Raw genomic sequence first — 25246 nt, 5'->3', positions numbered from 1 at the left:
TGGTCTGACTGTCATATATGGGTTGCCAGCTACCTTCAGATCAGCAGATAGCTAAAACTATAAAACCAGTTGTCGACTTTCTTTCTACACTTTTTCTCCATTCATCTTTCTTGTCTCATGGTGAAGATTTTGTCCTTTAAGTTAGCTCAAAATGAAAAGCAAAACCGTACACATAAACTTCATGTCTGTTTTGTAGGCCAGTGCAAGTTAATGGTGTCAGCCAGCCTCAGTGCATATGGATATCAAAAGCCACGCTACAGTCCAGGGCCTTTGATGGCTGGGTGACTTAGAGTAGTGCTTTGTTTTGTTTTGTTTTGTTTTGTGAAGCCTGGACTTATTTTGTAGCCTTGGCTGGTCTGACACTTTGTGTATAGCCCAGGCTGGCTGCAAACTCAAAGCAATCCTCCTGCCTCAATTTTTCCAGTATTTGGATTACAAGTGTATATCAGTCTCTCAAGGATAAAAAAGATATTCTTTTATTTGTTTTTTATTTGTTTGTGATAGCATCTCTCTAAGTGGCCCGGGTGTAGACCAGGTTGGCCTTAAACTCACAGACATCTGCCTGCCTCTGTCTTCTGGATGCTGGGGCATATACCACCATATCTAGTTTTTTAAAGGTATTTTTGGAACTATCTTTTTAGATTTAAACCTGTGTTCAGTTAAGGTAACAGAAAGTCATTTTAGAGTATATGATCCCTGTCCTTTCTCCGGGAACTACACAGAAAGTCATTTTAAAGTATATGATTCTTGTCCTTCCTCCAGGAACTACACACTGCGATTTATGCCAATTCCGATGTATGATGCCGCTCAAGCTCTCAAAACCAACCCCGAGAAAACAGAAGAGGCTCTGCAGAAGGTATGGAGACCTGCAAACGCTGAGTATATTAAGTCCACATTTATATTCTGTTACTATCTATTCTGAACATATAACCATGACTGTTTCAAAAAGCTTTTTAAAACCATGTATTCCTAAGCTCATGACTAACATAATTCTTGGGAAAAAAAATAATAATGAAGACTGAAAACTCTAATGAACTTTTAGTAGAATAGAGTAACATTTTTTTTAATTAGATATTTTCTTTATTTACATTTCAAATGTTATCCCCTTTCCTGGTTTCCTCTCCGAAAACCCCCTTCCCCTGCTCACTAACCCACCCACTCCCGCTTCCTGGCCCTGGATTTCCCCTACACTGGGGCATCTAGCCTTCACAGGAGGACCAAGGGCCTCTCTTCCCATTGATAACCTACTAGGCAATCCTCTGCTACATATGCAGCTGGAGCCATGAGTCCCACCATGTGTACTCTTTGGCTAATGGTTTAGTCCCTGGGATAGAGTAACATTCTTATAGCATCAACACGCCTGAGTATATAGACCTCTCCATCCTTGGAGAATGTGGGGGTTGGAGGCATCTGTGGGCAGATGCTTTCCTGTATCTTTATCTTTGAGTGGGTTTGTTGGTGGTGGTGGTGGTTTTGGTTTTGTTGTTTTGTTTCGTCTTTTGAGACAAAGTTTCCTGTAGCCTCAAACTTACTATGTATCAGAAGATGACCTGAACTTCTGATTGTTCTCAAAGGGTAGGATTGCAAGCATCCTTTGCTTCTTATGGCTACATTTCTTCTCGTTTAGATGAGCTCATATGTTCCATTTTTATTCTGATGCATTTTCTAGGGTTTATGACATTATTTATCCCCCTTTGTTCTCTCGCTCAGACCCAAATCTGACTTCTTCTGTCTCACATCTGCCTTAGCTGAGGCCACCCAGTTGCCAGCTTCTGTACTCTAAAGCTCTTTGCTCATTTTCCTGCCCCTTTGGTCATATGATACCTTTTTTCAACACTTCATCTCCCACCACGATCTTGCCACATTTGATAGCTCCTATCTCTTTTCCATGTTAGAACAACTAGCCACCCTCCTTTAGAGTAAATCTGAATCGGGCAAACCTGCATACCATCCTTCACTAGCAGCTTTTCCAATAAATCAAGTTTGGCCTCCCTAACATAGATAGAATGAGATCTATCTAGGGTTTGCCTTCTGCCCGCCTCATTCATTACCAGCTCTAACTTTTCATTCTGTTCTATTTCAAGGGACTGCAGTATTGAACCCAAGGCAAGACTAAGTCTGTTTGTACTAACTTTTCTGATCACTGAAGTTTGAGAACCATTGCTTTTCTATAGGCAGGACTTAGCTTTTTCCACACCACTGTGCTTGGCTATTGGGTTTGAAATATAGTGTCTAGAGCACCCACAACAGATAGCCTTCCTGGCACTTCCAGACCTGGAGTTAAGGTACTCACCTCTTCATTTTCTCTCCTAACAGAATCTTTTAGTTACTTTCTATTGCTATGAAAAAATGCCATGGCCAAAGCCAATTTGAAGGAAAAAATGATTTAGTTTGGCTTTTGGTTCCAGAGGGACCGAGTCCATTTCAGAGAGAAAGACATGACAGCAGGCAAGGGAAGCACCGAGGCAGGAGCACGAAGCTGACCACATTTCTAGCCACACACAGAAAGCAGACAGGCAGGACAGGAAGTAAGGTGAGGCTAGAAACCCCCAACCCCTGCCCATGCCCAGTGATGGACTTCCTTCAGCAAAGCTGAACCTTCTCAAGATTCCATAACCCCCCAGATTCCCTACCAGCTGTGGACCAAGTATTCAGAAACATGAGGTGAAACGGGGGCACTTCTCCTTCAAACCACCACAGACTATGAGCTTCTTGGAGGAAAAGGCCATGTGATTGGTTTTTCTCATTCTCCTCAGTTATTGTATTTTCCCAAATGTGTGCTTAGACACTTTTTATCCACTTTCAATAAAAATGAGTAACAGGAAGTGGCAGGGAAAGATCTAGAATAGCAAAAGAAGTTATCCCCTATTTTTATTTGAAATATATGACCTTAAAACCAACTCTTTCTCAAACATATTAGCTTACCTCTATAATACCAGAAGGATCTCTGTGAGTCCAAGGTCAGTCTGAGCTACAGAGTGAGACCCTAACTCAAACAAACAAACAAACAAACAAACAAACAAACACGTTACTTAGCTTTGTAGTCTTCAGCAATTTCTTAATTTTTCTAAACTTTAGTTTTCATACTACATACATTCATTTAAATATGTACAAGTATATGTATGCATGTGTGCACACGTGTGTGTACATGTCCTAATTTTGCTTAGTGGACACTTAACAAGTAGGTTAACTACACAAGTGCCAGGTATACCATTTAAATGTTTATCCTAAATGAACATGGTACAGTCTTTAAAACAGCAGGGGAGACAGGTCATTTCATCCAACTGTGTAGATGAGGAAACGGAAGGGAAGGGCACTAAGAAATTGGCTAGATTACAGACAGCCACTACCAAGCCCAGCTGAGAATTAAAAACAAAAGCCGAGGCGTGCAAGTTCTTCAGATGCACTGAGAGAAAGGAAAAGCATCACAGAGGGAATCAGGGCAAAATGAAGTCTAAAGGAATCCTCGCAGCAGTGTGCTGGATGTCAGTCATAATGCGCAGAGACATGAGGCGCCTCCTGAGACATCATAGCTGTGGTGACCTCAGATGGCTAAATGTCATACTGTGAGATGTCATAGAGTGTGGATATGCAAAGAAACTGGGTGCCTTAGTGCACGGTGACATGAGGTGCCTGACAGCATTGTCAGGAAGGATGGAGAGGCTGGCAGTCCTCATGACAAGGGATTGCACATTTAATTAAATGTGTAATGCCACTTGGAAGTAGATCTGAATGTGTAATAAACTTGTATTGTAGACATAAAAACAAACACTGAAAAAAAATATTGAACCTCTGCCATGTTTGACCAGAGTATTTCCAGTTGGAGATTTTTTGGGGAATGGGGGAGGGTGGAACTTGGGAATGTTCGCTTGTGTGTAATGAAATACTGTGGAGTTAAGACCCAAGTCTACATATGAGTTTATGTGTGCTGCACATGTGTTCCACGGGGACCTCTGTACTGTTTGGTGTGCTTCCTTCTTATCACACGCATCCTATCACCTGAGGTCAGATGTGAGCATTTCCCCCTTAGGCCAACATGCCAATTTTAATTTAGAAAACTTGGAATTTGGGAATATTTTGGAGATTGATTTGTGGATTATAAATTTCACTTTATAAATCTGATAGGCTTGAGAGAAGACGAAAAATAAAAATCAGATAAATCTTTGGAGAAGGCAAAGAGGACAAAAAAAAAGTCATAAAAACTATGTTACAAGTAGCAGCTATTTATCCAGCCCCATGAAGATTCACTCTCCACAGAAGAAAACTCAAGGCATAGGAAACATGTTGTGGTGGCACATGCTTATATCCTAACACTTGGGATACTGAGGCAGGAGGACCAGATGTTCAAGGTTACTCTTAGCTACCTAGTGGATTGAGGTCTCCCTGGCATGCATGAGACTCTATCCAGATGAACCATAATAAAGTATGGACAAGATAGAAGTGCACTTGCTTGTGTGTGTGTGTGTGTGTGTGTGTGTGTGTGTGTGTGTGTGTGTGTGTTTGGCGGGGGGGAGTAGGTGGGATTGCTTTGTGCCTTGAATTTATTGGGTTTTCATGCCCAGGTGAGCCTATTTTCATCTCAACAGCTAGATTCTGTCCTTGGGGAAAGAAATGGACCAAATAGTCTACTTACTTTAACTTTTCTAAAACAAAAATATATTAAATCTTTATAAATTGTTTTTCAATAAAAATTTCCATCATTTTTGATCCAGGACTTTTGACTCTTATGCAAGTTAGACCTCTGGAGATATCTACCTGGGTTTGGACCTTCTCCAGCTTGCCCCTGCTCCTGTCCTCTCACCAGGATAATGACTATTTTGGGTCCTCCTCATGTGGCCTTAATCTGAGCTTAGTCCCCAGGAGATAGGTGTCTGTCTTCTCACTGGAACGCTGTGTGTAAGGAAATCTTACTGTGCTAAGTACAGTAGAAACATATCAATGACTGACAAGAGATGCACAGAGTTTGGGGTTCCTCTTTCCTTTAAACATGTTTTTAAAAAGAAGCTTTGTAGGGCTGGAGGTAGGGGTCAGTCAGCAAAGTGTTTATTGCACACACATGAAGACTTGGGTTTGCTCTCAGAACCCACATAAGAAGCAGGATGTGGTGGCAGAGGCGGGAGGGTCCCTGGTACCCACTAGATAGCCAGCACAACCTAACTGTTGCGTTCCAGGCCCAAAAACCAAGGTGGAGAGTGACTGAGAAATGACATTTGAGATTGACCTTCAGGCATGTATGGACACAGGCACTTGTACCCACATGAACCTACATATATGCATATATAAAAAGAACAAACTTCACATTATTTTTCCTAAAACTATAACAACAAACCCATCAAAACTCTTTCCTGGCTTAGTCTGTGATGCAGAGTGGCTGGACTTGGGAAAGGTCTGGGAACACAGGCCCTACCAGCCTTCGCTGTCCCATGTCTGTGTGGCATGAGCTTCTCAAATGAGCAGATCACTCTCAGCCTGAGGCTCGCTATGAAAAAGACAGGAAAGGAGGCAAAGGACCCAAAGCTGGGTGGTCTCCAGTTCCTGTCACCTTTCGTGGGGACCTCCATAGCAAGGCATTCCCATTGATGTGTCACCTGGGCAAGATGGGGCTGCTGGGCGGCATTGAAAGCAAGGTCATGTGATCCAGTCCCCCCCCCCCCCAGGCCTGTGTTAATGATGCATTAGGTGGGGGAAGGCACTTTTGCTCTGCCTTCTAGTTTCCTAGGATGCAGGTAATTGCTGTCTGGGTTTTAATTGTTCCTAATTGCTATTGAGTAGTAGTTATTTTAGCATATGGAAAATTAAAATGAAAATGTAATAACAGTAAGAGCTTCACAGTTACTAGACATTCTTAACCAGGGAACTACAGTGACAAATTAAAAGGCAAATGGCTAAGACACATTATTAAACCAATAAAGGGGGAGGGGTATAAAGCAGGATGGCACAATTTACCCATCTTAAATCATTCTTGTCTCTTAGAGACAGGGTCTCACATAGCTCAGCTTGGCCTAGTACTCCTTTTGATCTTGTCTTCATCACTTTTGATTTCACTGTATGTGGAGCTGCCTGTGTTTACAAGAAGGTGTGTGTGTGTGTGTGTGTGTGTGTGTGTGTGTGTGTGTTATGGTTTCTGTTGCTGTAAAGAGACACCATGACCACAGCAACCAGAACCACTTCCTATGAGCCTATGGGGGCCATTTTCTTTCAAACCACCACTGTGTGTGTGTGTGTGTGTGTGTGTGTGTGTGTGTGTGTGTGTGTGTGTGTGGTACTTACTGGACAGTCATACACACAATGCTTCGTAACCAAGTGTCTTCGCTTCCTTTCCTGTTGCTATGATAAAACACTCTAACCAAAGCCACTCCAAGGAGAAAGGACTAGCGATGGCTCACAGTTCCATGCTGTAGTCGCTGGCAGGAGCATCACAGGTGTAGGAGCTTCCGGGAGCCGCTCACAGTGCCTGTGAGGTCAAGAAGCAGAGAACAACGCTTCTGTTCAGTCTCCTTTGTCCATTTTGTGCAGTCCCTGAATCCCCTCCCATGACTGAGGTGGGTCTTCCCACATCCATTAACAGTAGTCAGAACAATCCTTCCCAGGCATGGCCAGAAGCCCGTCTCCCCAGTGAGGGTAGATTTAAACTTCTTAACTTTCTGAATAAGGCTGGGATCATAGCATGTACACCATGCCCAGTTTATGTGCTACTGGGGACTGAACTCAGGGCCTCATGTGTACTGCAAAAGTGCTCTGTTAGCTGAGCCACATCTCCAGTCCCCCAAATCATTCTTTGAAAGTATATCCATCTTTTTGAGAAAGATCTCTGTACATAGCCTAGGCTATCCTGGAACTCACTGTGTACCCCAGGCTGACCTTGAACTCAACAGTGACCCTTCTGCTTCTGCTCCCGGAATATTGAAATTTAGGCATTCAACATCATACTCTGCTAGAAGCCCTCCTTATGGGTGCTCATCTTTCTAACTAGTCCATCCCGCACTCTCTTTTCACAGCGTGCCCCAGGCCTGTTGATCTCACTAAGCATTGACTTTCCATCTGGTTCTCAGTTGTGCCTTTCCAGTTTTCAGAGGAGTTTGTAAACATACAACTTGTCAACCCACTCCAGGGTTTCTTGTTTTGTGTAGGGATACATTTTCTTATTTGCTGCCACTTTATTAAAATCAGTCCTGTTTTGAGAAACTATGAAAATTTGGTAGGTTATTAAAATTAGAATGTGCCAGTGTTGCTGTTTTTATAACTGTTTTTCCCTCTTTCCCTCCATCCCTCCCTCCACCTGTCTTTTCTTCCCTCCTCCTCTCTCCCTCCCTTTCCCGAGTACTCCTCCTCAACCCCTGCCCCCATCTTCCTCTCTTCCCTTTCTTCTTTAACATTATTTCCCAAGTGATGAGCAATTCTAGGGTATGAATTAGGCTGGGGTTCAGGGGGCACCATCTGCCCTCCTTGGAAAAGGCTCACTTCTGAACTGCATGGTGTTAAAACTTTTAATTTCATGCCACCCCGAGATGAGTACCCTGAGCCAGTAGCATCTGTCACCAAGCACTGGCTTATCTTTGTCGGTTTTGGAGACACATACACACACTCACACACACACAACCAAAGTTACCTGAAAGCACATTTTCCAGCTAAAAGCATCTCATAAACTCATCAGAGCTACGCCTGAGCCTGCATGGGTTGTGAGGTCAAAGAGCTGAGAGACCGTGCTTACTGACTGGCTCACTGAAAGCTTTATTCTCCATGGAGTCCAAGTGTGTTCTTGAGAGATATGTGTGCTCCATTTCCAGATAGAAAATTATCTGCTCCGGAATCACGAGACCAGGAAATACCTTCAGGAGCAGGCCTATCGCCTCCAGCAGGGCATTGTCACCAGCACCACCCAGCAGGTAAGGGCACGCCAGCTCTGGTCTGTCACAGAGGCCCGCAGAGCACAGGTCCAGGAGGAATTGGCTTAGGAAAATCACAGCAGATGGGAAGAGAGGAAAGTGCACTTTAGGCATAATGAAGAAACGAATAAAAATGGCATCCTAGAAACTACAAACTAAAGGCATTTTTTTAAATTGCTGCTTTGTAAGTGTTAAAAACTGGGGGACTGTGAAGGTGACAGGTTAAGATAGGGGTTGACGAAGAAAGCCGAATAAAAATAGAGCTGATTGTACCTTATAGCTCATGGAATCAAATGCAATTTTTGATCATTGATATATATGAAAAATAGAGATACCCATGGTTTGGAAACTTAAAATGGTGCCAGCCTATGATACCAGCCCTGTGACTGAGAAACAGGAGGGGTAGGAGATTCTATCTTCATCTGCAGACAGAGTTTGGGCCAACCTGGGTTGCAGAAAACCCTATTTCAAAACATTACAAACAAATACAAGAACAGCAATGAGCAGCTTAGGGGAAAGCCGAAGTAGGATAAGCCAAGTGCTTACCTCTGAAGGTCGAGAGGAGCTGATGGGTCTTAGTTTATCTTATTGTTATTGCTTATCTCAGAGTGTGTGAGTGAACCTACCCTCTTCACAGTTCAGCATTGGTCACGTTTACTGACAGTATGTATTATTTAATTAGTAATACTCAATATGTGTCAAGAACAATTTTTTCTTTAAATATTTCTGGCCTAGCAGAACTTTTGAGAAATAAAGCATTATTTAGACGTCGCCAGGTCTTTAAAAATGAATGTTTCTCCCTGTTATCGTCTAGTATTATTTGAGTATTTTATAGCTTACTGATGTTAACATATATAATTATTTTTAAGCACTATTTTCATTTTAATATGTGCACATGAGTGTCACTGCCCATACAGGCCAGAAGAAGGGATCAGGTTGACTGGAGCAGGAACTACAGGCTGCTGTGAGCTGCCTGCTCTCAGGGGTCTGGGAATCCAACTCAGGTTCTCGGCAAGAGTGGCCTCACCCTTCTGCAGTCAGCCATCACTTTGGCCCTGGTTTCCATGTTTAACCTTCAAATCAGCAAGACCGTTAGCATTGTTCCTTTGCCCTTTGCTTCCTTTCCCTTAATGAGATACCAAAATGTAGGTTTCTTTTTAACTCCAATATCATTACAACTTCTTTCTGATTGGAGGGCAACCCCATATACCCAACCCTGCACCAAAAAGAAAAAATGAAAAAAAAAAAAAAGAAAAAGAAAAGAAAAAAGAAGGAAAGGAAAGAAAAAAAAGAAGAGAAAAGAAAAGGCAAGACCTCACTGCATGGTCTTCAATGCTTGTTCTTCACTGCAGATTGCAGATTCTGTCTTCTCACTGAAAGGCAACTGCACACAGGAGAGGAATGTAGATGCTTAACTCTGCATTGGTGGCTCATTCTGAATTATTTGAGACATTATGTGCTGGGTACCTTGCCACCTTTTATTTCAGGGATTTCGTGGGATTTTATGACTAGCTATTTTCTTACTTGAATCACTTCAGTGGCTTCCGGGGAGATGGATGTGCCTTGAAGTGTTGAGACATTCGATTGCAGGAAGAATAGACCCTCTATGACCACTGTTCCATAATCCCCTTCCCTTGTCGTGTCCCGGGTGACAAGGGAAGAATCACTGTACCAGGAATGTACCAGGCCACAGTGCACCGTGCACATGGTGCTGTGTGTTGAAAATCACAGACAGCATCAGGCCCTGAATTATCTGCCGCCAAGATCGAATTTTTATTCTCCTCCAAAGAGCTATTTTCTCAGTACACTCTTTCTTGGGTGGAATTTTCCCCCTGGAGATCATCACTTGGCTAACCTCCTCTCTGTGACATTCTGAAATATGACCCCATATGTGCCCACTGAAATGGCCCTCAGTGATGGTCCTCATCGGGAAGTCTTAGGGTCTTTTTCTTTTTGAAACTCTTTCTTGCTATTTGTCTCTGACTAGCGTCTGACCTCCTGTATAACTGAGGATACCATTGAATCTCCCCTGTCCACTTCCTAAGGGATTACCTACCCCTTGCATCAGTGTTGACTATGAAGGATTCTTCCCACTTCTGTGTTGGCCTTGCTTGAGAGCAGAGCTATTATCTTATTCAGGATTTTCTCTCTTCAACATCAGGTGTGGGGCTCTATGTCTCTTGAGGAAAGACAGAGCAGTAGAGGAAAAGAACATTGTCTCCACCAGTAAGCTGTTTGGTGGAGGTAGTTACACTTGTAACAGATTGAGAGTGTCTCAGGATGGCATTACTAGTGGTTTCTTTGCCTTAGTTCAGCAACCCAGTAGCTCTGAAGGAGTCTGCTAGTCCCTCCAAGTGTACCATGGATTAGCTGTGTTATTGAAGAAGCCAACAGCACTTCTGCCAACTCAGGGCAGATGTAGGTAGTTCAGCTCTGCCCACCCCTCTTGTGTTAGTATTCATTTCATTGAGGGTTGCAGACTAAAAAGCAAATTCAGAGGAAGTGTATCTCAACTAGGGCCAGTCTGCCGGTGACCATTGAACTATATCATTGTGAAAACGCTTATCATTAATGTGATGCCTGGAAGTGTTGAAACCAAGAGAAGATGAGGGAGGAAAAACAAGTCCTGGATCAGCTCTGAGCACTATGTTCTCTTGGTACTCTTAAGGCTCTCAAGGGGGAGAGGTTGCATGTATAGCAAGAGTTTAGGAAGACATTAGGACATTAGATAATGAAAGGTCGTGTCCAGCAGTAACAGAGCGCACAGTCCCATAGCAATGGGAGGTGCTCAAACTCTGGCAGTCTTAGTCTCTTTCTTGTTGCTATGATAGAATACCCAGACAAGCAACTTAAGGGAGAAAGGGCTTATTGCATCTCACGTTTCAGATCCATTCTCTCTGTGGTGACGTGAAGGTTGCCCAGGAGAGCTCCAGTGGCCGAGGGAAGAAGTTAAAGCAGCTGGAGCTTTGCAGCTGCAGGACACGGGGCAACCACAGTGAGGAAGCTGAGGGTGGTAGGTGCATGCTGCTCCTCCCCAATTCCCTTGTCTGATTGTGCAGTGTAGGGTCCCATGCAGTGCCACCCATAGTGAACAGGCTCTGTCAGTGTCATCAAAATAATCCCCCACAAGCCATCTCAGAGGCCAGACCCCCCAGATGGTTCTAGATTCCATTAGGAGTTAGTTTGAAAAAGAAAAGTGAACAGTTGGAGTGTGTGGGTGTCAAATGAAGCACACAGGCTTCACTGAAAGGACCACATTCATCTGCCATGAGGTTTGTCAGGGGATAACTAGAGTGGTCTCTCTGTTCCACCTCCTGTAACTGTTTTCAGTTACATGCTTTAGTGGCACGACTTACGAAATGACAGTGAAACACCTAGATCCCCCCCCCCCCCATTTTGCACTTTGTTCTATGTCATCGTCAGTAAACAGCTTGCCTTTCATATCTCCTAGGCACCAAGTGTGCCACATTTGGTTTTGTTAAATTCTAACAAATGCTTGGAAGAGCCCTAATGATATAAGAGTTTGTCTTATTTGAAGAACTAAAATTTTATTTTCCTTTTGACTTTAAAACTGTTTCCTGTGGAGACTATTTTTGTGGAGTTCATTCAAACCCTCTCTCCTCTGTGGAAGCTGGTGACACACTTTAGGGGGCTCTTCGGTCAGTAGCATTAGTGCAGAGGACCGGCTTTATGGGGTTGTTTGCACAGGCCACCCAGTTTGGCCCTTTGTAACATCAGATGTGTATGTGGTTTATCTTCTCAAATTAGAAAATCACTCTCTTAGTAAGATGTGAATTATTGATGACCATTTTTGTTTCAATCAATATGCCAGTTTGAAGAGTAAGGATTTATGCTCATCATGAAGGTTTTTTAGAAACACAGAGTCAGCTCTCTGTGGAGCATTGGGGGAATGCAGAAAGCATTCGATTCCTGCTGTAAGCATAGACTGGAGGTAGTGAGTGGAGGTGAAATAAACTGATTACACACCTTTGCCTATGTGGAGCTCAAGATAGACCATTTACAAGAAGTCTGTGAGTTTTACAGCAGAAGAGCTGTTATATGCATCAACACATACACTCAGTAGCCCCTTGTCAGTGTAGTAGACGCTTTGAGTGATTGTCTTTACAATACCAGATAAGAAACGGGAGCCTAACTGTATAAAAGGAAGGCTGAGAGAGGCAGCTGCAGCCCAGCTCTAAGGTCAGAATGTAAGCCTTCTGTGCTGTTCTGAAAACACACTCTACCACCTCTCCTAGGGGCAGTCACTATTGCCCTAGCTGTCCTAGAAATTACCGTGTAGCCTAGGCTGACCTCAAACTTGTGCTGATCTTCCTTTCCCTGCCTCTCGGGTACTAGAATTACAGGGCTTGAAAACTGCATACAGTTATGTTTCGTTTTATAGTTCTGGATGGGACTGAACCCAGTGCATCAGTTATGCAAAGCAATTTCTTCCATGTTCCCCCCTCTTTTGGTGAGGGTTCTGTTGTTTTTTAATTTGTAGGAGAAAGAAAGAGACTTTAGCTTCCTAGACACAATTTTGAATTATTCAAAACAGAAAGAACAGAGTAATTTAGCTTAAAAAAGTAAAGTGAGAGAACAATTAAACTCTGTGGATTCAATGACTTATCAGATGGACCAGGACACTTCTTATGAGGTCTCTGAAGTGTGCATACTTTGATTTTCTTTACATTTATTTATTTGTATGTGGAGCAAAAGGTAGGCATGCCTGTGTGGCATACATCCATGTACAGAGATCAGAGGGCAGCTCCTTGCAGGTATCAGTTGTCTCCTTTGTCATGTGGGTTTCAGGGATCAAATCTCAGGCTGGGCTGCATATGCCTCTGTCTGCTAAGCCATCTCACGAACACAGCAAGTATTTCTTTTATGCCAGTGAGACAAGTCTAACATAGTCCAGGCTGACTTTGAACGTGGCTTTGCAGCTGAGGGTGATTTTAAATTGTCCATCTTCCAACTACTTAGCTAGACACTATATTTCTAAGGCCATACAATAGGCAGTGTTAGCTGTGCTGAGAGTGCCTGGGAAGGGTCGTGTGGATCACCGTGGCTGCTGGCTAACTGTAGGAAGTAGAGGTTATTTCAGCTTGTGGTTCCAGAGGATGTGAGGACCAGGAGTGAGACCCTGGTCAAGAGATTCCCATGGTACATAGCATCCATTACCACAGGAGCTAATGCAGCCACCCACTCCTGGGAGACCAGGGACGTAAGTGGGGCACTCCAGAGCAGGTCTGCACCACGGCAGATTTAAATAAAGATATTCTAGCCTTCTGCTACAGGCATTGTGTATGCAATGCCCAGCAGTTCCTTTGGGTTCTACAGTTCAATCTTTGACCCACTGAAAACAATTCAAGTACTTGTGAGGCCAAGCGGCTGGGTTAGACACTAGGGAAATTACCTTCATCACTACTTGTGCTAATATAACAAGACACACCCCTCCTTTATTGACCAAAGCAATGTCTCATGTAGCCTAATCTGCTCTCCAACTTGCTCTATAGCAAAGATGAACTTGAACCTCCAGATCCCCACATCTCAACCACCCCACATGGTGGATATCTGATGTGTTCCACTATGCCCAGTTTATATGGTACTGGAAATCTAACCCAGGGCTTCACAGATGCTGGGCAAGTGTTCTTCCAACTGAGCTACATCTCTAGCATACTGCCCCTGGCCCCCAACCTGCTTCTATGCTTTAGTGGTTTTTAACTTATAAAGAGAAGCACTTTATGTAATAGAATTTTTGAACTGCCAATTTCCAGAGGCTGTTTTGGCTTTTATACAATAGAGACCCACTGGCAGGTGTCAGCATTCTATTGTCATGTCACTAGTCCTGGCAATGTGTGAGGCTTTTTTTTTTTAATTTTTCAGCACTTCTTCTCCTTGTGTCTGACACACACAGGGCACTCAGTGACAAGTCAATGAGAGTCACTGTCTAGCAGAACATTGCTGGGAGCTACAAGATTTGGATCATTAAGAGGATTCACTGCAGAGTATTCTTCTAAGAAAGAAAAAATGATGCCTTATATCTTTTGCCAAAATGTCTCACCTCTTTTCCTGGAGTTAAATGTGCCATTGGCTTCTTTCATGTATACTTAGATTAATTTAATAATTGGCTAAGCACCCTTCTGGAGAATGCCTGCGAGACATTTTCAACCTTACACGTTTCATCTTCTTGGATTTTCATGGCCCATTCTGTGTCTTCCTTTTTGTACTAACTCGGATTCTCCTCTGGTTTCCACAGATGATTGACCGGATATGTGTGAAGGTTCAGGATCACCTCAACTCCTTACGAGCCTGTGGGGGTGATGCTGTTCAGGAGGATTTAAAGGTGGCGGAACGGCTCATGCGAGATGCTAAGAACTCTAAAACGGTGAGTTTCTTTTCAGAAGTCATAAGATGCTGCTAGTATGGTTGTCCTGTTTGTACCTGGGCTGATTTCTTTCTCTTTTTTAATCATTATTCATTATTTTATTTATTTATATCTCAAATGTTGCGCTACAGACCCCCTCCTAGAGTTCTTCCCCCATATCCCCTCCCTTTTGCCATTGAGAGGGTGCTCCCTCCCTTCCTGGGCATGCCCACTCCATGGGGCCTCAAGTTTCAACAGAATTAGGTGCATCTTGTTCCACTGAGGCCAGACGAGGCAGTCCTCTGCTACATATGTGCCAGGGGCCTTGAACCAGACCATGTATGCTCTTTAATTGGTGGCTTAGTCTCTGGGAGCTCCCAGGGGTCCAGGTTAGTTGACACTGTTGGTCTTCCAATGGGGTCACCCTCCCTTCAGCTCCTTCAGTTCTTCCCCTAACTCTTCCATAGGAGTCCCCAACTTCAGTCCAATGCTTGGTTATGAGTATCTGCATATCTCAGTCAGCTGCTGGTAGAACTTCTCAGAGGACAGCTATGCTAGGCTCCTGTCTGTAAGCACAACATGGCATCAGTAATAGTGTCAGGGATTGGTGCCTGCCCATAGGATGGATCCCAAGCTGGGCCAGTCACTGGTCAGCCATTCTTTCAGTCTCTGCTCCATTTCTGTCCCTTCATTTCTTTTAGACAGGAATAATTTGGGGTAAAAAACTTTGAAGGTTGGTTGATGTCTACATCCCTTCAGTGGGGACCCTGTCTAACTAATAGAGGTGGTCTCTTCAGGTTCCATTTCCCCACTGTTGGGCATTTCAGCTAAAGTCATCCACATTGAGTCTTGGGAGCTTCTCATATCCCGTGGACTTCTAGAGGTTCCCCCAGCAGCTGAATATTTCAATTCATTCTCCTGGCTCTCGGGGCTTCTCTCCTGAGCTCTCATACCCGTTCCTGACCCCCTTTCCCTTCCCCCTCTCCTCTCCCACTCAGGGCCTCCCTCCAGCTGTGTTCCATGATTATTTTGTTTCCCCTTCTAAATGAGATTGAAGCATCCTCACTTAAGCCTTCCTGCTTGCTAAAGTTACAGTCTGTGGGTTGTAGCCTAGGCATTCTGTACTTTTCAGATAATATCCACTTATCAGTGAGTACATACCATGCATGTCCTTTTGAGTCTGGGTTACCTCACTCAGAATATATTCTAGGTCCATCCAGTTACTCCCCAAAGAATGACTTAATAAAAACTAGACTAATTGTGAGTCAGAAGCTGGGCTCTTTCTTCTGCTGTTAGGCTCACATAAGTAGCTTTTTCTATTGATTCACTGTTGTTGTTGAATTTGCATTTATTTATATTTATTTATTTATTTATTTGTGTGTGTGTGTGTGTGTGTGTGTGTGTGTGNGNGAGAGAGAGAGAGAGAGAGAGAGAGAGAGAGAGAGAAATGGCAACTTGTGAGAGTCTGTTTTCTCTTTCCACATGTATGTCTCAGGGATCAAACTCAGTTTGTTAAGCTTGGTGATGAATACCCACTGAGCTATCTTGCTGGCCCCAGGATCACAGTTGCTGAATTTGTGTCAAGGACCTTACAGATTAGTCAAATGGTCCTGTGAGGCAATGATAATATATCCTTGGATTATCTAATGCAGCTTCTGGGGATTCTTGAAATAGGGGTTCAAATAGCTTTGCTTGGTGCCATCAAGGGGCTGGGACGGTAACGTTCCTGGCAATGGTAGGGAACTGGAACCACCAAGCCCCTGCAGAACTCTTTTCCTCGAGCCCAGGTGGCACTCTCATCCCTGTGCCTGCCAAGGTACTTTGTCCATTTCACCGTCTGGGTTGGAACCCAGCAGTGGTGAGGAAGGTGCTTTGCTGAGATGAGTGTAGCATTCTCACAGGTCACTAAACTTGGGGGCTGGGTGGGGACCCCCTTGACTTTTATAATCAGCTTTCTTAAAGAACCAGTGATGACCTAGGATATGTGACTGGCAGTTGAGCAGCACAGCCCTTTCTTATAGGTCTAAGTCCTTTCTTATTCCATTCATCAGTCTGGGCAGCATGTCAGAATTGTGTGGAATTATGGGACAACCAACTGGTATCTGAAGAGAAGGGGCAAATTACCTGCATCTTCAGTGACCAAAGTGTGGTAAAAACACCTCAATCCTCACATTGTAGACAAAGACAGGGCTATACAAAGGACACTGACAGACTCTGTGACCTGAGAGCTGCTGAGAGTAATGGCTGTGCCATCTGCCAATGTTTCTGTGGTGATCATGCTAGAATTGCTGGGTTTCACTGAGCATGACCAGATGCCTGTGAAGAGCATGGGCCTCAGTTTACCATCCTCACCTTTGGCTGAGAATGGATGGTCAATCTCTAATATATTTTTTTACCTCTCTTTAACTCCACAGTGGTCTTGATGCTTATTGAAATTTTTTTTTCAGTTGCGAGGTCATTTTTTACCTTTCTTCCAGTTGTTGCCCAATTTATATCATGTGGGCGGTGCATCCTGGGCAGGAGCCGGTGGGCTGTCATCCAGTCCCATTCAGGAGACCCTGGAGTCGATGGCTGGAGAAGTCACAAGAGTTGTGGATGAACAACTGAAGGTCTGTGGATCTTGTTATCTTGAGAATGAACTTATGATGATGTAACTGTTTGATGGCATTCCTACTGTAGTGCCTGTGTTTATAAGATGCACACTAACTGGTCAGACACATAGGCTGGAAGTCAATAGGAGGTCTACTCTAGTTAGAATGCTTACATAGTAATGCTTACTATGCAAGCATAGTAAGTTTCACTTTTGGTGGCATGTCTTTAAATGAACTTAATATGATTGGTTGCTACTAATGGCGGGGGCGGGGGGGGGGGGGGGGGAGTAGGGGGTGGGAGGGGGCGGGGTGATGATTTTCACACAGAAAGTACAAAAACAAAGTGCTTTGGGGAAAATATCTTTATTGCATTTGGTTTGGAGAGTGGAAAACATAGTGCAAACTGTGTGTAAACACTGCCAAGCTACGTACATGGAGCATGACAATAGGTGCATAGCCAAACATCCTTGATGTGGCTGGGGAAGAATGAATAGACTTATTTAGAGTGGAGCTGTAGGGCCCCAAATAAGCAGAGGTCTGCTGTTGGCTTACTCACTGGAAGGGGGTTTAAATGGTTCCTAAGTTTTTGGAGGGTGTGGGTAACCTAAGAGCAGCTTTTTCTAAGAGTGATTTCAAAAACCAGCTGTCCCAGAGACGTTTCACATTCAGAAGGACTTTTGCCTCCCAAGGCTGCCTTGAGTTTCTGTAAGTATTTAATCTGTTTTCTTCTGAGAGTGTAACTTCTGCAGCAAGTGGAGGAGCTGAGGCACAAACGAGTGGCACTTTTACAATATACTAATTACTCCGTGAAAATTAAGCTAATAAGGCAGAAAATGCTATGGCTTCTTGGGCATTACCTATCTCTCTGTGCATTACTCTAGCTCACTGTGCAGCTCTTATGGGCACACTCATGTGTGTGTGTGAATTTCACTTGTCTGTGGCTATTGGAATATATATTGAACAAAGACAGCAGGGTAGAAAAGAACAGTGGGCTGCTTCAGTGTCTGCTAGACCACAGGTTAGGAAATAGCACTTGGATCCTTCATGAAGAATAAAGTGTACTCTTCTATGAATAAAAAACAAACTTTGAAGCCGGGCGTGGTGGCGCACGCCTTTAGTCCCAGCACTCCGGAGGCAGAGGCAGGCGGATTTCTGAGTTCGAGGCCAGCCTGGTCTACAAAGTGAGTGCCAGGACAGCCAGGGCTACAGAGAAACCCTGTCTCGAAAAACAAAAACAAAAAAAAACAAACTTTGTTACTTATTTCTGACAGTAGAATATGAAAACTGAGAAATGCTTATGCCAAACCAATCGTAAACTTATAAAGGATTCCCAAAATCCAGAGATCATATCTCATGCTGCCGAGGTGCCCAAGCTTCGCAAGTGCAGTTCTCGTAGTGAGAAAGCATCTGCTCTAATGGCTACATTAAGAAATGCATTCTGCCGCATAGATGTACCACAGTGACCTGTTCTAATTTTGGATGAACTTTTTTTAGGACAGATTTGTGTTACTGACCCATTGCTGGGTGAAGCCCTTGATGCTTTTGTATAGATTTGCAAACATGTCAAGCAGTGTAGGAAACTGCTTATCCATCATATTCTTCGCAGTACTGAGTACAGCATCATACCTCTAACATTTTTTTTAACATAATGGGCTAAGAAAAAAACAACTTACTGTATGTTTTTATTTCCTTAATACCAGAATAGAGCTTGAGTGTTTATTTATTTATAGTGCTGGAGCTTGGCCACAGGGCTTTATGCTTGCTGTGTAAGCGTTAGATTAGTGAGCTACATACCCAGCCCTGCCTGTATTTTCTATTGAAAATTTCCCATTTCCATCTGCTTCCTTCCCCACACACCCCCTTTAGAGCATTTACTCTAAGAATTTCTAATGACTGTAAGGATGGCTGTCATTTAAATTGGCAAGAAACACGGCCACAGGTCATCTCTTGTCAAACAGCTTCCAACATTGCCAGTTTTCATTGTGTCTGAGATGAGGGTTGCCCTGGTTCCCCCTAACTGCCTGGAGTGGTTGAAATTGATTTTGGCTCAATTTTCTTGGGAGGAAGTAGGGTGTAAATATCCAAAGTAAAAGACATTTGCATTGAATTGCTTGAGATGAGATAGATGATCGTGTTCTGTGGGTAGGCTTGTCTTACATTTGCCGGGGAGTTTTCTGAGCCCTTACTGAATGTCACCAATGTGCTCTGCTTGTCACTGTTCCAGAATCACCTTTGCTCCTCTCTCTAGCCCCAAGGCCACCATCTCCCACAGCATGCCCACATGACACTCCTGGACCTTGTGAGACTCAGGTTCCTTTGCCTCTGAAAGCGGCTGTCATGAATCAGAGCAAGTCCTCATTCAGAGAACCATAATCCAGTGTTGCTTCTAACCGAAGCTTGTACCTCTCTACACTCACTGTGTCAAAGGCCCTTTACTTCCTCTCTTCTGTCTTCTACTGACCTAGAAAATGGCGTTGGCTGGTTTTTTTGGGGGGGGGTGGAATTCACATTTTCCTACGTTTGGTAACCTTATAATAGATTGATTTCCTAAAAATTGTGTAATAAAGTGCAATTTCTAGAATTACCTAAGCTGGAAGGATCACTCCTTATTTCACTACCAAAAGCAAATTTTCATTGTTGAAGGAGCCCTGTTCCTATTTGTCAGGATTTCTAGAGTCATGGCAGCAAGAGCTAAAGCAGGTGGATTCTTTAATGCAAATAGATCTTTGGGCTATTTTTCAAAATTATTAGCTCAGAAAGCCTCTTCACCATGCCTAGGACAAAGTGAAGGTCTGTACTGGCTTATGTCAAGCATCAGAAAGACAGCTTGCCTCCTGCCCTTCCCTTTTGGCCCCTAAAGTTACTGCTGGGACAGTTATAGAGAATAGATGTGGGTGGGTTTTGGTTTTGTTGGTGGTGGTGGCAGTGGTTTTGGCTTTTTGGCTTTTTGGTTTTTTGGTTGTTTTCTTGTTGTTTGTTTGTTTGTTTGTTTTTTGATGTTTTAATGTAAGGACTTATTTTTTTTTTCTCTTTCTGGCCTTACTTTTTAACATGTTTGTTTTGGACTGGAAATTTTTCTTTTCTTTCCCTCAGGCTAAATGGTGAAAAAAATTCACTGGTAAATTTCAAATTCACTTAGGATTCGAGGCCAGATGGGTTTAGGAGGATTTCAAGTGAGCTTGATCTTAATTTTGTCAGAGGGATCTTTTGAGTTCTTATTCTATATTTAGGGTTTTTGAGGTTGATGTTGCTGCTGCTGCTGTCACCGATGTCCTGAAACAAAGGTTTGTACAGACTGGGGTGTCAGAAGAAAACAGTGAAGAGGAAATAGAAGAAATCTGCAGGAGACCCCTAGCCTTACCTTCCCCCATCCCAGGAAGTGCTGAGTACCCCTGAACAAGTCACTTCCCTCCTCTGAGCCCACTGTCCTTGTTTATAAAGTAGGCATATCAGAGTCAGCCCGATTGCAGAGTCGCGTGTGTACTGAATAGCATCCTGGATGAGATTATGCTGTAGAGTGTCAAGTGCCACCTTGACCTGTTGTTCCGTGTTAGGCTTACAAGTGGATAATTTTGTCCAGTGTTGTCCACTTGGTTTCAAACTGGGCTCTGACTGAAACACAGATGCCTTTTCTGCAGTGGAGTCCCAGCAGCCATCTTGGACATTCCTCAGCACACACATTCCTCACCTGTGACAGAAATTCGCCCAGGCATCTTTCCTGTCCGTCTTCAGGGATGCTGGAAGGTGGGATCCGCAGTGTCATTTCTCAGATGCCGCAGGGCTGCGTACACATGTGTTGTGTTGGCTGTTGCTGTTAAGGTTGTTTATAGGGTTCTCTGTAAATGTTTGCATCTGTTATCATTCATGTGGCTTGTTGCTGTTCTTTTATAACAGCTCTTACCTCATATGAAAGCTTTTCTTTTAGTTGAGTAAAAATTGGCAGTCATTTCTGGTGCTTTGGTGTTTTTCTACTGTCTGTTGCATTTTGGTAGAACTACTGAATCGTTCATTATAATTTAGAGGTTTGTGTGATTTGGGAAATGACATACATCTTTTAGAGATCTCTAATTCTCCAGTTTATATGTCTGTTAAGCACACTTTCTGGGACATGGGAGCTCCGTCTGCTACAACAAGTCGCTGTGTAAAAGGTTGTCCCTAGCGTGTTTTATTCTTCTCACTCCTGGCCTTGTGTCAAGTTCGGCTGCCATGCAGAGTATGTCAGATGACCGAATGATGCACAGGACAGGTCCTGCCAAACTGCTGCTCTAAAGAGATTCCTTCAGTTCACCAGTCACCCAGACATTACAGATCTCCTAGGGGCATTCTAGAGGCCTTGGTTGCACTCCAGGATGGTCCTGCCCTCTGAGGGTTTGGTGTTGACCTCTGCATTTCCTGACGGCTGTGTCCTTACATCCTCTGCTCCATTGTAGGATTTGCTAGAATCCATGGTGGACGCAGCTGAGACCCTCTGCCCCAACGTCATGAAAAAAGCCCACATCCGACAGGACCTGATCCATGCCAGCACCGAAAAGATTTCCATCCCACGCACCTTTGTTAAAAATGTCCTGTTGGAACAGTCCGGAATTGACATTCTTAACAAAATCAGGTATGTCATCATGGTACTAAGCTAAGGAGCTGCAGTATGTGAGGCACAGACCAGGTTTCCTGGCAGGATAGTGTTGGTGGCTCTATCAGCAAGGAGTGTGTTGATCCATGGCTAGCAGACAGAGGAGAATGTATGTAAACATAGCTATGCATTAATACACAGGTTATATACATAGGTAAGAGTCTTGCCATGTTATATCTAGATTACTGAAGAGCATAGAGCCTAAAGCTTCGAAGGGTGTTATATATGAGGAGGACATGAGTGTAATTCCCAGTTCTTGACTCTGGCTACTTTCTAAGTCACTGGCTTAAAGTCTGAGCATGTCTCCTCCTCCCTCTCCCTCCTCCCCCTACCTCCCTGACAGTTTTGTTGTTATTGTCCATGTTTTGTTGTTTTTGGTGTCTGGGTTATTTTTGTTTGGTTTGGTTTGGTTTGCTTGTTTTGATAAAGAGTCTTCAATCTATAACCTAGGCTATACGGAAACTGTAGCCCAGACTAGCCTGAAGCTTACAGCAGTCCTCCTGCCTCAGACCTCTAGAGTGAGTTCCCATTCTATTGCCATATTTTTATTCCAGGCTTTGCAGGCTTTAGATATCTTTTTGGAATGTCTTGAGGAGTATGCCAAGATCTCAGTGTTCAGAAGATGTAATTACAAACTTGCTTGGATTTTCCCAGACCTGACATTGTCAGTGCTCCATTATATACTCAGTTCCCCTCTCTCTTATGCCTCTCTCATTACCCTTCTTATTTGGGGATTGAGATGGCCGAACACCAAGTTCCAAAACATTTTAAGATTCCCCTTTTACCTATTTGTGAATATTGATTAAAAATAAATTCAGATGAGCAACAACATGCTAGAAGACATCAGAGACATCAAACAATAGTGGCTTTTTAAAGTTTTCACTTTGGCACTACACCTTGGAGCCCATAAACCACCCCTCCCCATCTCCAGAGAGAAGGAGAAAGATAAGTGTGAAGTACTGAGCCTAGAGGGTTAGAAAGAGACATAATCTCAGGCATGGTAAATGAGAATCAGGAAATGCTTTTACCATCAAATTCCAGTGTCCTCTGGAAGCCCAGGTAGGACACTGGTCCATGTTTTTTGGTATGAAACCAGAATGAATCTCACCTGGATACCTCTGATGTGTTTAATTAAATGTCATTCTCCTCTTCTTCCTCCTCTTCTTCCTCCTCCTCTTCCTCCTCCTCCCTCCTCCATCCTCCCTCCCTCCTCTTCTTCCTCCTCTTCCTCCTCCTCCTCCTCCTCTTCCTACTCCTCCTCTTCCTTTTTAGGCAGGGTCTGTCTATAGTTCAGGCCAACCTTAGACTCATGTCAATCCTCCTGCCTCAGCCTGCTGAGTCTAGGGATTCTGATTGTGAGCCATCACCCCCAGCTTAAAGTATTAGATAATTAAATATCAGACAAGTCAAGTATTAGTGAGACCTTGTTTTGAGAAAACAGAATGGACTTGGCAGATTTACACAAGCATCAGTGTTAGTCCCCTCCTTCTGCACCCCTAGCAGTAGCCATCCTGAGTAGGGAAGTCTCAGTACCAACTGTCACACTTGGCTTACACGGATCTTCCCATTGCACAAATACACATTCAACCTTGGCTTTTAGGGTTAAGCAATTTTGTTTTAACAGCTCATTTGCCTGTTCTGAAAACTTAAAAAAAAAAAAAAAATTATTGACTTCAAAAGCAGGCTAAGCTCCAAAGACAGTTCTAGAGTGAGATACACGTGACTGGCTTCCTAACATTTTCCTGGAGATCTTGGACACGTGAAGGCCTGCACTTTAAATTGGTTGATTTAGCCCCAAAGCTTGTGGACTGTGGAGCCCTGTGAATTGCTGGAATGTTAACCAGCACAGGAGCCATCTGGAAGGAGTCTGGTGACTGAGCCTGTCACTTAAATCCGCTAAGCCTCCTATGTTGCTGGGGAATCAACTGGGCTCAGATTAAGAGGCATCAAACTAAAATTTTTAATAACCTCTGTTACAGTGTGTTTTTAACGTTGCCAAGTGCAGTAGTGAGTCAAGGCAGAAAGAGAGTCACGGTTCCATGGGTGAACATTTTATGTGCCGTGTGTGCACGTTGAAGGGATAACTGAGGCTTAATAGCCCAGACGAGACTTTCTGAATTCTCTGCAGTGCAGGCCAGCTCATGTCTGTTAGTGAATACAATGTGCCGCATGGTCCATGTGGTTCCTATTGAGTGTCTCTTTGTCCAGGTGTTTTCCATTTCTGCTGCTAAATCTTTCAAGCTGCAAATTCAAGGTTGACATTGACAATGGGCGCCTGATCCTTGTGTGTTTTACTGTGTTTAAGAGTTACTTTGGGGGAATCCGTAGTCCTATCCTCATAGTCTTTCCATTCCATTTTCAAAGATAGGAATGGAATCCCAGTTGGCCGATTGGCACAGCCTCAGAGGTGCCCCCTCCTCCAACCCCATCCCCATTCTTACTAAACCCCCAATACAAGTTAAAAGGCTTCCCTGCCCTTTGCTGTTGTAGTGAGGTGAAGCTGACAGTGGCCTCGTTCTTGTCTGACCGGATCGTGGATGAGATCCTGGATTCTCTCTCCAGCAGCCATCGGAAGCTGGTGAGTACCAGAGCAGAGTGAGGAATGAAACTTTCTCTTTTGGGTGGGGAAGGGGTGTGGTTTCTTTTCTGTCTTCCCGCAGCAAGATAGGTGGAGAACCTATCATTCCTCCTCCCTCTTCTACTGCTTCTAGGCATCCTGGGATGCATTAGAATTGAATGACCAGGGTTAGAAGTGGGCATTTCTAGAAATCTTGTCCAGTTTTAATGAAGGTCAAAGGTTTGTGTCTAAAACAAACATTTTTAGTTATATACTGTACGTATGCTCATAATATTGCTTTGATAGGATTATTTCAGAATGAGTTTGGGGTTTTGAGACTGGTATTATTTTTAGCTTGGACTGACCTTGAGGCAATCCTCCTGCCTCAGCCGCCTGTTATTCTCAGCCGTTCTGTTATTACACATGTTACCCACTACTCCTTCCTCAGAATAGATAATCTCTTATGTTTATGTTAGCTATAGATAGATAGACAGACAGACAGATAGCCCACACTAGCCTCAATTCTAGACATAGCCAGGGATGATCCTGAACTACTCATTCTCCTGCCTCCCCCTCCAGGATGTGTGTGCTGCAATGCCCAGCTAAGACTATCCTTTAAAATCCAAAAGACAATTTTATCTATAGCAACAGTACTGCAAATGTTGCCTAGGGACCCTGCTGGCCCAGTAACATATTACCAGTCTGAATATTCATTAGTTAAGAAACCAGAAGGGGGCTACTAAGAAGTTTCCAGAACAATTCCACAGGACCACAATATTTATTTAAGTACATGTTTATTGTTTTCTAAGTCCTTCTCTATTGTCTGTTATCAACATGCAACCTGTACCAGATTAGCTCTGTATAGAAAACACATTTCTGGCTCATCAGGTTAAAGAAATACTCTCATCTCCTGGCAGCCAGAAGGAACTTCATTGTTTAGGGTCACCAAAGTCTTTAAAAACTTGTTTAAAGTCATAATCTCACTATATAGCCCTGGCTGGCCTGGAACATGCTATTTTTAGAAACACTTTACTGATGTCCCATGAGTCCAGGATGCTGCCAATACTAGATGATGCAATGGCCAGACTCCCCCTGGGAAGCCATCATGGGAAGTTTGAAATGTTCACCTTTTTGCCTTTTATCAAGAATATACGCCGGGCGTGGTGGTGCACGCCTTTAATCCCAGCACTTGGGAGGCAGAGGGAGGAGGATTTCTGAGTT

General features: G+C 43.6%; 1 protein-coding gene across 6 annotated transcripts in view; it reads left to right on the top strand.

Moving 5' to 3' along the window:
- Carmil1 (capping protein regulator and myosin 1 linker 1) overlaps window positions 1-25246 on the top strand; it is a 263753-nt gene that overhangs the window by 191093 nt on the left and 47414 nt on the right. For all 6 annotated transcript variants that reach the window (XM_021180627.2, XM_021180629.2, XM_029468353.1 and 3 more), the window contains 6 exons: window positions 763-856; window positions 7788-7886; window positions 14143-14271; window positions 16728-16859; window positions 21272-21447; window positions 23959-24046. In XM_021180627.2, coding sequence (XP_021036286.1) covers window positions 763-856; window positions 7788-7886; window positions 14143-14271; window positions 16728-16859; window positions 21272-21447; window positions 23959-24046 — 718 coding nt within the window. The remainder of the gene's footprint in view (window positions 1-762; window positions 857-7787; window positions 7887-14142; window positions 14272-16727; window positions 16860-21271; window positions 21448-23958; window positions 24047-25246) is intronic.

Source organism: Mus caroli, chromosome 13, assembly GCF_900094665.2.
Source record: "Mus caroli chromosome 13, CAROLI_EIJ_v1.1, whole genome shotgun sequence".
In the NCBI taxonomy this organism is placed as follows: Eukaryota; Metazoa; Chordata; class Mammalia; order Rodentia; family Muridae; genus Mus; species Mus caroli.
This window is presented reverse-complemented; position numbering and strand designations above follow the sequence as displayed.